The sequence below is a fragment of the Silurus aristotelis genome, assembly GCF_946808225.1.
Source record: "Silurus aristotelis genome assembly, chromosome: 5".
Lineage (NCBI taxonomy): Eukaryota > Metazoa > Chordata > Actinopteri > Siluriformes > Siluridae > Silurus > Silurus aristotelis.
The window spans coordinates 8,501,961-8,517,821 of NC_139578.1; the positions used below are offsets into that span (position 1 = coordinate 8,501,961).

Genomic DNA, 15,861 nt, shown 5'->3' on the forward strand with positions numbered 1-15,861 from the left:
ATATATATATTCATATCTGTCCATAGTGCCAGTCACAAGCTCCAGCGAAAAATAGTGGAGCAATATCAGAAAGGAGTTTCTCAGAGAAAAATGGCAAAGTGTTTGAATTTATCATTATCTACAGTGCATATCATCATCCAAAGATTCAGAGAATCTGGAACAATCTCTGTGTGTAAGGGTCAAGGCTAGAAAACCATACTAGATACCCGTGATCTTCGGGCCCTTAGACGGCACTGCATCAAATACAGGAATGCTACTGTAATAGAAATCACAACATGGGCTCAGGAATACTTCCAGAAAACATTGTCAGTGAACACAATCCACATGCCATTCGCCGTTGCCAGCTAAAACTTTACAGGTAAAAAAAAGAGCCATATCTAAACATGATGCAGAAGCGCAGGCATTTTCTCTGGGTCAAGGCTCATTAAAAATGGACTGTGGCAAAGTGGAAAACTGTTCTGTGGTCAGACGAATAAAAATTTGAACCCCTTTTTGGAAAACCAGGACGTCATCCGGACTAAAGAGGACCAGGACAACCCAAGTTGTTATCAGCGCTCAGTTCAGAAGCCTGTATCTCTGATGGTATGGGGTTGCTTGAGTGCATGTGGCATGGGCAGCTTACACATCTGGAAAGGCACCATCAATGCTGAAAGGTATATCCAAGTTCTATAACAACATATGCTCCCATCCAGACGTCGTCTCTTTCAGGAAAGACCTTGCATTTTCCAACATGACAATGCCAGACCACACACTGCATCAATTACATCATGGCTGCGTAAAAGAAGGATCTGGGTACTGAAATGGCCATCCTGCAGTCCAGATCGTTCACCCATAGAAAACATTTGGCGCATCATAAAGAGGAAGATGTGACAAAGAAGACCTGAGACAGTTGAGCAACTAGAAGCCTGAATTAGACAAGAATGGGACAACATTCCTATTCCTAAACTTGAGCAACTTGTCTCCTCAGTCCCCAGACATTTGCAGACTGTTATAAAAAGAAGAGGGGATGCCACACAGGCGTAAACATGACCTTGTCCTTACTTTTTTGAGATGTGTTGATGCCATGAAATTTAATATCAACTTATTTTTCTCTTAAAATTATAAATTTTCTCAGTTTAAACATTTGATCTATGTTGTATTCTGAAATAAATATTGAAATTTGAAACTTCCACATCATTGCATTGTTTTTATTCACAATTTGTACAGTGTCCCAACTTTTTTGGAATCGGGTTTGTAGTTTGAAAGAGAAATGGTGTAGGGTTGATTCTGAAGGAAGAATACAGTAAGAGTGTAGTGGAGGTAAAAAGAGTTTCTGATGGGGTGATGAATGTGAAGCTGGAAGTTAAAGGGGTGATGATAAACGGCATCAGTGCTTATGCTCCACAGGTGGATTGTGAGATGGAGAAGGAGGAAAAATTCTGGTGTCAGTTTGATGGAGTGGTAGAAGGTGTATTCAGGAAATGAAAGATTAGTGATTGGAGCAGATTTTATTGGGCATGTAGGATGGAAATGGCAGTGGTGAACACTTATTTTAAGAAGGAGGATCATAGAGTGACGTATAAGAGTGGAGGAAGGTGCACACAGGTGGACTATGTTCTATGTAGGAGATGCAACCTGAAGGAGATTGGTCTGTAGGATGGTTTTGAATGTGAAGAAGAAGAGGAGGAGAGTGAGGACTTAAAGAAGAATAAGATGGTGGATACTGAAGGAGGAAGACTGTAGTGTGAGATTTAGGGAAGAGGTCAGACAGAGGCTCGGTGGTGGTGAAGAGGTGTTGGATGATTGGGCAACTACTGCAGGAGTGATGAGGGAGACAGCTAGGAAGGTACTTGGTGGGACATCTGGAAATAGAAAGGAAGACAAATGGACATGGTGGTGGAATAAGGAGTTTCAGGAAAGCATAAGGAGAAAGAGGTTGGCAAAACAGAATTGGGATAGACATAGTGATGTAAAAAGTAGGCAGGAGTAAAAGGAGATGCGGCAGCAGGTAAATAGGGATGTGGCGAAAGCCAATGAAAAGGCATATGGGGAGCTGTATGTGAAGTTGGACAATAAGGAAGGAGGAAAAGGATTTGTACCGATTAGCCAGGCAGAGGGACCGTGCTGGAAAGGATGTGCTGCAAGTTAGAGCAATAAAGAATGGAGATGGAAATTTTGTAACTTTTGTGACTTGTGAGGAGAGTGTGTTGAGAAGATGGAGGAAGTATTTTGAGCAGCTGATGAACGAGGGAAAATGAGAGTGAGACAAGGTTGGATGATGTGGAGATGGTGAAGCAGGAAGTGGATAGGATTAGTAAGGAGGAAGTGAGAGCAGCAATTAAAAGGATGAAAAGTAGAAAGTCGATTGGACCAGATGACATATCGGTAGAAGCATGGAGATGTTTAGGAGAAATGGCAGTGGAGTTTTTAACCAGGTTGTTCAACTAGATTTTGGAAGGTGAGACGATGCCTGAGGAATGGAAGAGAGGTGGAGATATGCGCTGGAGAAAGGGGGGATGAAAGTCAGTAGAAGTAAGACATTTGACATTTGAGACAAGAGAGTACATTTGTGTGAATGAGAGGGCAGTGGAGTGGTGGAGTTACAGCGAGAAGAGGTGGAGAAGGTGAAGGAGTTTAGGTACCTGGGGTCAACAGTGCAAAGTAATGGAGAGTGTGTTAGAGAAGTAAAGAAAAAAGTGCAAGCAGGGTGGAGTGGGTGGATAAGAGTGTCAGGAGTGATTTGTGATAGAAGAGAATCTGCAAGAGCGAAAGGGAAAATTTTTAGGACTGTGGTGAGAGCTGCGATGTTGTATGGATTAGAGACAGTGGCACTGAGTTAAAGACAGGAGGTGGAGCTGGAGGTAGCAGAGCTGAAGATGTTGAGGTTTTCGTCAGGAGTGACGACGATGGACAGTATTAGAAATTAGTTTATTAGCGGGACAGCGTATGTAGGACAGAACACTTTCAATTATTTGATATTATACACTGAGCAGATAACAATATGCCATTTTAAGATTATGACCCGAAAAAGTGAATAAAACTAATTATCTCTTCAGCACCTGTTACTAAGTCGAATATATTAGGCAGCAAGTGAAAATGTTATGCTTAAAGTTAATGTGTAAACAGACAACTGGGTCAGAGAATCTTCAAATATCTTTCAAAAGTAGGCCAAGTAGGCTTTTTTTTGTTTATCAATAAACATGACTGAACGCAATCTGAAATAACCAGAAACTTTAATTAAAACAAACAATTTTCCATTTACTATGGAAAAAAAAAAATGGCACAAAATAATTTTCAAATTATAAAGGCTGAGGGTTTTACACAATCCCCACACACAGAAAGTCTCGCCTAAAATATAAACGTAAAAACCAAACAACCAAAAAAGTCTCTTGCGAATGAATGCACACATGGTATTTAGTAATGTCTAATAACAGACAACATGCATATTTTATAGTGAACAGTTTATGATCATGCACAATCATGTAAGCCCTTTTATGTTGCATGTTAGTCTGTGGGTTAGCAAACACTTCCAAACATGTTATAAGTGAAATATATTATTTCCTATAATATGTGAAAGTCTGTTTCATAAAGAAGAACTGGCAACAAACATGTTAAAATGGTGACTGATTTAAACAGCGTTAAGAACAATGTAAATAAATGTGATTCCTCGGTAATCTGGAACTCTGCAACTCAACAGAACGAACAATGAGATGTTTTGGAAATGTTTTTAAATATAAATACAAGAAGTTTTAACTGCCCTTGTAAAGTATGATACCTCCGGAGTCAAGATTACAACAGTTTGCTACAGTAGAGTCTTAAAAAACCGAACAAGAAAATATCACAGTATATCACTTATTGAATAGCAGTTCTTCGGTTTTAACCTTGATATCTGTTCATGAGCAAATCAAAAACAATGTGGAAACTCTGCAGTGTCTGGGGAAAGTATTAATTAAAACAGTGGAACATGGTTCTGATTGTTTGCAGTTGTGGAACCAGAGTGGATGTCAATATCATTTGCTCAAGCCTCAAGATCTTAGTGCTGGCACAGTACTGATTACTTCTGAGTAACCCAGTGATACTCATACATACACACACCGTTTACATGAAGCGAAATTGGACATTCCAACAAATGTGCAGCTTGAAACTCCTCCTAGACGATGGGTTTTTCAAGGTCATGCTTGTCATCAAGTTCTTCATCAGAATCTGAAAGGTCCAAACAGATTTTTGTTATTTAAAAAAAACACAGGGATATTATGAATTGTTTTAGAACAGTTTCTTCTTACGTGAGAATTGTATATTTATAAGTAAAAATTATAGAATGATCAGGCATCATAACTAAATGACCACTAACAGGTGAAGTGAATATCACTGATTATCTCATTTTCATGGCACCTGTTAGTGGGTGGGATATATTAAGTAGCAAATGAACATTTTGTCCTCAAAGTTTCCTCAAAGAAATCATGAAAGTGATTGGTCAGGTTTAAGGCTGTTACATGTTATAGTGTATGATCAGATGGTTACCAACTGAAAAAATATGGATGAAAACTGCATTTTATATACAGTGAGGAAAATAAGTATTTGAACACCCTGCTATTTTGCAAGTTCTCCCACTTAGAAATCATGGAGGGGTCTGAAATTGTCATTGTAGGTGCATGTCCACTGTGAGAGACATAATCTAAAAAAAAAAATCCAGAAATCACAATATATGATTTTTAAACTATTTATTTGTATGATACAGCTGCAAATAAGTATTTGAACACCTGTCTATCAGCTAGAATTCTGACCCTCAAAGACCTGTTAGTCTGCCTTTAAAATGTCCACCTCCACTACATTTATTATCCTAAATTAGATGCACCTGTTTGAGGTCGTTAGCTGCATAAAGACACCTGTCCACTCCATACAATCAGTAAGAATCCAACTACTAACATGGCCAAGACCAAAGAGCTGTCCAAAGACACTAGAGACAAAATTGTACACCTCCACAAGGCTGGAAAGGGCTACGAGGAAATTGCCAAGCAGCTTGGTGAAAAAAGATCCACTGTTGGAGCAATCATTAGAAAATGGAAGAAGCTAAACATGACTGTCAATCTCCCTCAGACTGGGGCTCCATGCAAGATCTCACCTCGTGGGGTCTCAATGATCCTAAGGAAGGTGAGAAATCAGCCCAGAACTACACGGGAGGAGCTGGTCAATGACCTGAAAAGAGCCGGGACCACCGTTTCCAAGGTTACTGTTGGTAATACACTAAGACTTCATGGTTTGAAATCATGCATGGCACGGAAGGTTCCCCTGCTTAAACCAGCACATGTCCAGGCACGTCTTAAGTTTGCCAATGACCATTTGTATGATACAGAGGAGTCATGGGAGAAAGTCATGTGGTCAGATGAGACCAAAAAATAACTTTTGGGTCATAATTCCACTAAACGTGTTTGGAAGAAGAAAAATGATGAGTACCATCCCAAGAACACCATCCCTACTGTGAAGCAGTAGCATCATAGCATCATGCTTTGGGGTGTTTTTCTGCACATGGGACAGGGCGACTGCACTGTATTAAGGAGAGGATGACCGGGGCCATGTATTGCGAGATTTTGGGGAACAACCTCCTTCCCTCAGTTAGAGCATTGAAGATGGGTCGAGGCTGGGTCTTCCAACATGACAATGACCCGAAGCACACAGCCAGGATAACCAAGGAGTGGCTCTGTAAGAAGCATATCAAGGTTCTGGCGTGGCCTAGCCAGTCTCCAGACCTAAACCCAATAGAGAATCTTTGGAGGGAGCTCAAACTCCGTGTTTCTCAGTGACAGGCCAGAAACCTGACTGATCTAGAGAAGATCTGTGGGGAGGAGTGGGCCAAAATCCCTCCTGCAGTGTGTGCAAACCCGGTGGAAAAACTACAGGAAACATTTGACCTCTGTAATTGCAAACAAAGGCTACTGTACCAAATATTAACATTGACTTTCTCAGGTGTTCAAATACTTATTTGCAGCTGTATCATACAAATAAATAGTTAAAAAATCATACATTGTGATTTCTGGATTTTTTTTTTTTAGATTATGTCTCTCACAGTGGAGCATGCACCTACGATGACCATTTCAGACCCCTCCATGATTTCTAAGTGGGAGAACTTGCAAAATAGCAGGGTGTTCAAATACTTATTTTCCTCACTGTATATATCTGGTATCAATCGTCCTACATCCCCAAATGCAAACCCTCTCTCTTTGGACTCCTCCTAAATCATACTACTGCTCTTTCTCCACATTTTTCTGTCTGGCTTTGTGATCCACACCTGATGTACACACACTGCTATGTTCATATCTTTATCATACACAACATGGATTGCACAGAACAATACTGCTGGTGTCAAAGATCTCATAGTTACTGTAATACCAACTCATTTACAAGGAATTAGATTTTGAATAGCTCTTCAAAATGTGGTCTGAATCCGCCCAATGCATCAATGGCCATTGAGTATCTTTATCACAGTAAATGTCTGTGCAGAGCACACATCATCATCATCATCATCATTATCATGGAAACCTCATGAGTTTGCAACACACATATGGCTGAGGTTTTATTCTTATGTACCATGTGGTTTCATTTATTTAAATGTATCTGAATTAATGCTGGTGCACCTGGGCTCTGATGGTATTACTTTCCAGGAAACGAGCTCTGTGGTTCAACAGCCACTTAATAACCTCATGTGTACTCGCTCACAAGTACCATTATGTCTAATTCTTATGTAAACGCCACAGAATGACTTTCTTACTATACCTTTTATAATGTCCCATTGTGCATTTGTGATCTCTTACCTGCTACAGACTCTGGCGGTGAATAGAACTGTCCGTCTGAGACAGGCCCTGGTAGCAAGAGTGGAGCTCTGTCTGATATACTCTGTATTGTTAGATACCCTGTCAAATATATATGCAATTGTTAATGTGTTATTTTTTCCACCAATTAAAAAAAATATATAAAATACAATTAAACACAATATACTCTATATGGTAAATACTGGGACACATGACTTTTCTAGCCACTATAGTTCTTCCCTAATATTTGACCAGAAATTTTACAAAAATTGTATGGGATGCCTTTAAATGCTAAAAGACCCAAATCTGTTCTAGCGTTAAAATGTCTCTGTGTGCAAAGTGAGCTCCACAGAGCTCAGACTTTAACCTATTGAAAAACTAGGATACATTGGAATAATGACTGCACCACAGGCCTCCTCACCCTACATCAGTCCGTGAATTGTGGCTAACTGAACACAAATCTCCACACTCAAAATCTAGCAGAACCAGCAGTGTGGAGTTTGTATTGTAATGTAACAGCAAACGGAGACTTCATGTGGAATGGATCTTATGGTCAGGAGTGCACAAACTTGTATACAATGTAGTGTGTGTTACCATCATTGATGGTACAAACTCACTGTTTTCATCAATGGCTTCCTGTGGCAGAACTTTGAAGTCTAGGAGCCACGTCTCTATCCAGACCAGGATAAATGAGGCGATGGGTAGCAGGTAACCGAATGCCCCCTGAGACAGCAGCTAGACAAGGACAAAGAGTATTAAGCATTTAAAATGTTAATGGTTTGTTTTACAGTTTGTGATGCATTTCATATCAGCTGGCAATAGCCACTTCCTGATTTTGGCAGCATTACACTGCCAAAATCTACAGCTGGCTAAACAAAGATGATACAAATTTGACGAATAAAGCACTGATATGGTCTCCTATTCCGGTGGTATTCTGTAAAATCTATGCATTATGCATTATATTGATTTTTTTAAGATATTACTTTGCAAAACATTTCAGCAGAGCAGGTTTGTGTAATAGTTTTGGCTTTACAAAAAGAGTGTGTTGTTTATCCAGTGAAAAGAGAAAATATACCTTTGATATAATTACTTTTGCAATTAAGAAACCGCTGGTGATTGCCGTTGTTATCTGCAGAAAAAAAAGAACAACTGGTCATAAATGTCAGGTCTTTTGTTCGCAATGCATTAGATTTTTTATATCCTAGTAAATACATGATCTTTTTTTTTTTTTTTTTTTTTTATAATCCTTTACACAAGAACTGAAAATCCAGCGACTCTTATGTCGCTCAACGTAGAAGGCAGACGCATGACACCCATAAGACAGACCACTAATACCCCCTGGTGTCAATAACATTAAGGTATGTTGTGTGGAATTGGACGTACCGCGATGGGCCACCAGTGGCGCAATCTACATACTGCATAAGCCAATATCAAGGCTGCAAATCGGAAAACAGCCAATAACTAGAGAAGAAGAAAAGAATGTGAAAATGTGCTTTAGAAATATATAATAAATAAACTGTTCACTAGGTGAAATAGCTTCTTTGGATAACAAAAAAAAAAAAACAATACGCAGACAGGGAGCAAGCAAGAGAACACTGAACACTAGCGGTTTCGAATGTCAAAAAGCACTGTAATATAATCTTAATCAGGATATCAGGCTATTAGCAGATTGTTTCTGAACCATATTTGCACTAAATAGGGTAACATATACAAACACATAATAATAGTAATTAAAAATAACATGCATCAGCAAGAGTATCACAAAGTAAAAGCAGAATTTTAATAAAAATAGAAGGAAAAAAAAACCTCTTACGTACAAAAATGTCAAAAAAAGAATTGTGGTAGTCATATTCTAACACCTCCTTTTTAAGCTGTTCCTGTATTCCTCCATTGACCTAAAACAGAGAACACAAAAAGGAAATCACACACATTAATGCAAAGCACTTATCTGACATAATAGTATTTATTTTATAATTCCTTTTTTTTTTTTTTTTTTGCTAAAAATAAGAAGGTCCTTATTTTTTTTATGTTTTTCCAAATGGACTCCCCCCCCCCCCCCCCTTTCACCATAAGCCAACTTTGACCAACAGGCCTAGATGGCATAGATGTAGAGATTATTGATTACCAGCTTAACCACTGCCTTATAAGTGTAATAAAAATTGTATAAAATAGAAGCAAATGACTTTAGAATTAATATCAAGTTTCTATCAACTAATTAAAAATATTAAGATTTATATATCTCAATATTAAAGGTTCACTGGAAATGAGCAACTGAATTATGGGAAAAGCCCAAATCAGTTTTGATGACCCACTTCTGTATGAGAGCCCTGTTTTTAAGTAGACAGGAGTGAAACCCAATGCGGATTTCTGCTGTTGTAGCCTTTCTGCCTCAAGGTTTGTCATGTTGTGCATTTTGCTATGTTTTCCTACTCACCACAGCTGTTAATGGTAGTTCCTGTTGACTCCCTGTCAGCTTGAACCAGTCTGGCCATTCTCATTCTTTCTAGCAACTGAACTATTTTGCTTTTTCCTGTCAATAAGGAACTACTATAGTTAGGAAATACTAACTATATAATCCCAACTAAATAAACCTAAGAATCTCTGTGTTAGTGATTTTTAGTCATCTGTCATGTACATGTGCAAACCTACATTGAGCTCAATGATCCAGAGCAGAGTGATAAAGAGTAGGTCAAATGTCACAAAGAGGCAGAAGGTTCTTCGGAGGTCGGAGATGCACTTCTTTTCCACCCCTTCATAGGAATCGATGCGGGCACATACAGAAGTGGAGTTGATGGAGCCCACAGCCCTTGCTGTGGCTCTCGAGTCCACGCTGCTGCACTGACTGGCCATGACCTGAGAAGGACACCAGGATAGACCCACTGCTTTCTCTCACCAGTCAAGGAAGTGGCACCTTGCAGCCATATCTGGTCAAGCTAAACCACAGAGACACAAAAAGCAAAAACATTTCACACTACTGAAGCAAACTTCTTTCAGGAAGTGGCCAAGAACAAGTGCAACTGCTCTTATAGTGGCAAGACGTGCCTGACAGGGGAAACTTCTTGCTTTGCATTATTGGTTTAAAACAAAAGACAAACAAAACGAGTAGTCAAGTTAACAAGAATATAAATGCACATGCAAAAATTGAATCTATTTTCAGTAATATGATGGCTCTCTGTTTCAGTGAATGTGTTATTCCTGAAGATTGGTTTTAGGTTTAAAATACTATATAAATTTTTTTTTAAAAACCATAGAGAGGCTGATACTGGCTCATCTCTAACCCGCAATTAAAAGAGCCCAAGACCTGCTTCAGTGTATAACTGAAAGAAAACAAGCAGGAATGAGTACTACTTTATTGCATTTAATTCCACACTGCCTGTGTATTTGGGGGCAGATACATCAATGATTAATGCACTTCCATATTCAGGATACTAAACAATGAACAATACTGCCTGCCCTTCCTGTTTTCCCTGTATATCTCCAACATTAGATGCTGCATCACACTAAAAAGACATCATATGCTTATTACATTGGATGTAGTGGGCTCTTTAAGGCATATGCCAAAGAAAAAATGCAGTGCCTTGATCAATATATTTTCTGTATGCTGCAAACTGAACCATCTAAATAGAAGTAATGGGGAATTTCAGACAAACCGGGTTTCCTTTCATACCTATTAATATTGATGTGAAAAAGAAAAGCACTGATAGGCTTATTTGGGCCAAGGTTGTTTGATAAGACATCTTTAATTCTGTAGCTAGCTAACCTAGCCTGCCAACTTACAAGCACAGTTAGGTGCAGTTATTCATTATTACATACAACCTAGAAAAAATATGTCTATTAAAGTCTTGGACACACTGACAATTCAAAAACTGCAAGCTTCCACTAAATCATTTAGCAGATATAAACCAGGCATAAAATTATGGCTACCTGTCTAATATTGTGTTAGTCCTCTTTTTGCTGCTAAAACAGTCCCAACCCTTCAAACATTAATAGCATTAACTTCTTAAGCAGTTTGAGCTACAGCAGTTTGTTTGTTGGATCGGACCTCACGGGCCTGCCTTCGCTCCTCACGTGCATTAATAAGCCTCGGCTGCCCATGACCCCGTCGCTACTTTACACGCTAATTCCCCTTCTCGCCTTCTGCGTTTCCACGTTTTGCGTACGCAGGGCTCAGAGTTTCCTTACAGGTGTGTAAATAACAACCTTTGCGTCAAAAGTGTCCAGGGGTCTCATTTATAAAAGGTGGCGTACGCACAAAACAAGGCTGAAAACGCCACCTTTATAAATGAGACCCCTGGACAGGTAAACACAGAAGACGCTGCAGAATGAAAAATAGAGGATCAGGAATTCAGGCCAAAGAACACAACAGAAAGTTTCCAAAGTTTGGGATAATTTCAAAATGAAACAAAAAAAAAGTCATTTGAAATTGATAAAAAAAACAAAAAAAAAAACCTTCTTATTTTCTCTTGAATATTTAACCGATTACTCGTTTAATCGATGAACTTATCGGTAGAAAACTCAATTACTAAAATAATCGATAGCTGCAGCCCTAGTTATCATGTCATAATGTTATTCCTGGTCAGTGTATACATTGTGTTTTATTGGGAGAATTTCTACATGTCATGATTGGGAGATCTTTTAAAGGGGTGGAACCAATAAACAACTGCGAATCACTGAAATTTACATAAACATAAACAACATCTTAAACTGAATAATATCAGTGAGTGTCACAGAGTGTCTGTCAGTAGTCCATAACAGCTGTAATCAGTTACAACTGTAAATATACCGCATACTTTCTAGCTGTCATTATATTACATAACGTTGTTGAACTGGTTCTGAGTTTTGATACTATTACTTATGATGGAAGATTAAGCGATTGGGAGGCCAGACCAATAAATAAAATACCATATATATAAGATCAAATGAAACAAAGAGATGCATATGTGTCGATCACGCCAATATGAGGTTCTTTAACAGACTGTTGCCACAAATTGGGAACTGTAACACAATAGAAAGTCTTTGTATGCTTGTAGCATTCCGATCTCCCTTCACTAAAACCAAGAAGCTCATTCCTCTTCTACCATGACAGTAACTCTGTGTGCAAAGTGAGCTCCACAAGGGCCTTTTGCCAACAACTTGAGTGTCCTGCACAGATCCCTGACCTCAACCCCACTGAACACTTTTGGTATTAACCTATCTCTGACTATGTGCCATGTCACCTCACCCAACATCAGTGTCTAACCTTAATAATGCTCTTGTGGCTTAATTCTCAAAAGAACAAAACAGGGAGCTATATCTGGAATGGGATGTTCAAAAAGTACATATGGGTGTGATGGTCAGGTGTACACAAACCTTTAGCTATACAGTGTAGATACTTAAATAAACAGACACTTCCATTATTGGAAAAAACACAAGCTGCCACTGACATATGAACAAACTATGATCCAGGCCAAAAGATTATAAAATGTGTGGAATAATATGACAATACCAATTGCCATTTTTCCAATAAAATGCCACATATCAGACACATAATCATCTGATTCTGATAAAAAGCTCATTTAATGGCATGTCAATTTACTGTAATGTCCTTGAGATAGATCAGTGTCCCATCAAAGGTGTTTTGTCACCTCATACCCAGTGTTACTAGAACAGACCGCATATCCACCACAAGCTTGACCTGGGTACAGTGTTTACTAAAAATGTCTGAAAGAATTAATGAATCTGGAAGAACCCATTTGTAAATAACATCCACCTGCATAAAGTAACTTACTTAACATTATCCCTATTCAGTTTTAAATATTTAGACACAAAAACCAGTAGTTAAAATGTACTTGTCATTTTGCAAACTACTTATAAACTCTATTTAATGTTCTGTTTCTTCTCTGTTTCTCTATTTGATGTTCTGTTTCTATTATAACTTCTGTTATCTTATCTAATTCTGTAGTATTTCCTCTAGCATTTCAATTCCAGGTTTGTGTCGTATACACACACACAATCAGGTAAGACTAATCAGACTAATCCTTAAAAAGCACCTAAATCAGACCGAGATTCCATGTAAATCATTTACCTATACTTCAGCTCTAGAAAATGTTCTTCAGCTCTAGAAAGTTGCACTTCCTCGCCATAAAACAAGCACAGCGAGGATATCGGTAAGAAAGGCGTAAAACCAGTCTGTTCGCATGACACAAAGCGAAATAACACATTCAGCAGGGACTTTATGCATGCCTGAAAACACAGGTTATATTATTGGCAGAATATGAAGCACAACATGTAGATCCCAGAGACTCTCCAGAATGTGTTCGGCAAAGTTGTAAAAGTCATCTTTAACTCTCTCTCTCTCTCTCTCTCTCTCTCTCTCTCTCTCTCCATCTGTCTACACACTTTAAAATTTGTGATTGTGACAAGCTGTCATACCCCATCATGACGCCCTACTTAAGGTAGCACTTCTGCGCATGCGCACTTCGTTGTCGATAGCTGCAGGCATTCTGTAATCACAAGACAGTCTATCAAAATGCAGTGCGGTTTTATGTAGGAGGCATTTTTGGTTATCAGATCGTTAGTGTTGTGATGTAATAACAATAATAGCGGAAACCAGGAAAGCTTTATAAGCGGTGACAATGACAAAAAGTGCCCGTTTGTGAATCACAAAAATAACCACAATCACAACAACAATTACAGGAAGTTTTGTCGTTAGTAATAAAAGAGTAAACTGAGATGTTGGTGTACTAAATATGATTGTACAATAAATAAATAAAATAAAAAACCCAAAACAATGTGTTTGCCATTCTTCTGCTTTTGGTGCACGTTAGAAGATGGTTCCTTAATGTACATCCTGAAAAATAAATGCGTTATCATAAGGAAACCAACTCATATACAAGTTTAATAGTATCCTAGTGCACACAGATATCTGATCACTACATTACTACATATATAAATTACTAAACTAGGGACATGGACGCTGAATAACGAGCCTCTAATCAGGTCTGATTAGGTGGTCATTATCATCATCTATTTCATCGTCGCCAGGTCAAATCACCCTGTGTTTTATATTGAGAAAAGCTGCAGTGTTTGTTTACTTACCTTACACTACTGTTAGTCAGCTGTACAACTAGTTCAGGTTCCAGCCCTTCATCTAACCCTTCGAATAAACCTGCTAAATGCCCGTGTAATAATGTGAATGTTATTGTAAGTGGACACGGGGCTGCGCCGTCTGCTCGCCCATGCTGGGTTGCCGGGATGCTGATCCCAGGTCAGTTCTTAGTTTCTGGTACAGGGGCTGAGCGCAGGTTAAACCGCGCACCGCAGTTCTGGAGTCAGCATCAAATCGAAACTTCTTTCCGGCACGTCGGTCACGTGACCAACCCGGAAGTAACCTAGCAGCGTTTCGGCCTAGGGCTTTGTTGGACGTGTAGTTTCCCCGTCAATTGCAGTTAGTCAGTCATTTATTTCCGTAGAATCCATTTTTGAGGCATATTTACCCAAAATAATACAAATTTTCTTTCTAATTTAAGTTCGTTTGGTTTAAATAATGAATATTAATATTTTATATTATTATGAATATTAACGTCCCATATTCACACACACACACACACACACACACATATAATATATATATATAATCTTCCCGTGGGCTCACCACCTGCAGGAGGAACCGTAAGGGACGGTGCTGTGAGGATTGGGCAGCAGTCGAAGGCGGGGGCCTGCTTAGACTGCTGCCCCCGCGACCCGAATTACGGATAAGAGACAATGAATGAATGAATATATATATATATATATATATATATATATATATATATATATATATATATATATATATATATATATATATATATATAGTACAGACCAAAAGTTTGGACACACCTTCTCATCCAAAGAGTTTTCTTTATTTTCATGACTATGAAAATTGTAGATTCACACTGAAGGCATCAAAACTATGAATTAACACATGTGGAATTATATATGGAATTATATACATAACAAAAAAGTGTGAAACAACTGAAAAATGTCATATTCTAGGTTCTTCAAAGTAGCCACCTTTTGCTTTGATTACTCTTTGCACACTCTTGGCATTCTCTTGATGAGCTTCAAGAGGTAGTCACCTGAAATGGTCTTCCAACAGTCTTGAAGGAGTTCCCCGAGAGATGCTTGGCACTTGTTGGCCCTTTTGCCTTCACTCTGCGGTCCAGCTCACCCCTAAACCATCTCGATTGGGTTCAGGTCCGGTGACTGTGGAGGCCAGGTCATCTGGCACAGCAGCCCATTACTCTCCTTCTTGGTCAAATAGCCCTTGATGCCTTCAGTGTGACTCTACAATTTTCATAGTCATGAAAATAAAGAAAACTCTTTGAATGAGAAGGTGTGTCCAAACTTATATATATATATATATATATATATAATATATATATATATATATATATATATATATATATATATATATATATATATATATATATATATATATACATATACATATATATATATACATACACACACACACACACACACACACACACACACACACACACACACACACACACACACGCATATGTATATAGTATTGCCTCATATGTTTACCTATAGTAAATCAGTGGTAGTTCATCATCTTCATTCGTACCTTCATGCAGTTTTAATCACTTTTATATTACATGGGTTTTCAAGTAACTATTTAACAGACCAGAGCAGAGGTTTCATCATTTTGCTCCCTTTTTAAAGTTGCTATTAAAAATGGGAACTGCAGTAAGTGCTAGATGAGGCTAAATGGGGCAGAAATCCCACTGCTCCATACTGGAGGAAAAAGCCAAGGACGGTACAGTTAACAAGGTTGCCAGATGTGGGCTAGTTACAAAGACTGAGCAGTCACCAAGATCTTGTTCATAGCAAATAATAGCTATTACAAAACAAAATCATGGCAATTAAATCTAATAATGTTAAGACATGGTGTACATAAATCAGAGCGTGTGAAGGAAAAGTTGGATTATGTCTCTACATTAGACATGTGTTACCAAAGTGGCCTGGTTTCTCATCCAAGGTTGTTGAGAAAGAGAGCGAGTGAGAACATACTTCAGACATTTTTTTGTTT

General features: G+C 38.5%; 1 protein-coding gene across 1 annotated transcript; it reads right to left on the reverse strand.

Annotated features, from left to right (window-relative positions):
• Nucleotides 1-3,195: 3,195 nt before the first annotated feature.
• On the reverse strand, nt 3,196-14,086 carry stard3nl (STARD3 N-terminal like). Its single transcript, XM_083541885.1, has 8 exons — nt 13,863-14,086; nt 9,435-9,718; nt 8,603-8,680; nt 8,169-8,246; nt 7,861-7,914; nt 7,403-7,520; nt 6,789-6,887; nt 3,196-4,182 (listed from the first exon to the last, which is right to left on the reverse strand). Exons 2-8 carry the CDS (start codon nt 9,633-9,635, stop codon nt 4,130-4,132), a joined length of 681 nt encoding a protein of 226 aa, XP_083398011.1. The 5' UTR covers nt 9,636-9,718; nt 13,863-14,086; the 3' UTR covers nt 3,196-4,129.
• Between the last annotated feature and the right edge of the window lie 1,775 nt (nt 14,087-15,861).

Coding starts and splice junctions, on each gene's coding strand:
- stard3nl (XM_083541885.1), bottom strand. CDS start 9,635: ATGGCCAGTCAGTGCAGCAGCGTGGACTCGAGAGCCACAGCAAGGGCT. Junction 8,681..9,434: donor TCTGGATCATTGAGCTCAAT/GTAGGTTTGCAC, acceptor TCTCTGTTTTAG/GTCAATGGAGGAATACAGGA. Junction 7,915..8,168: donor GCCACTGGTGGCCCATCGCG/GTACGTCCAATT, acceptor TTTTTTCTGCAG/ATAACAACGGCAATCACCAG.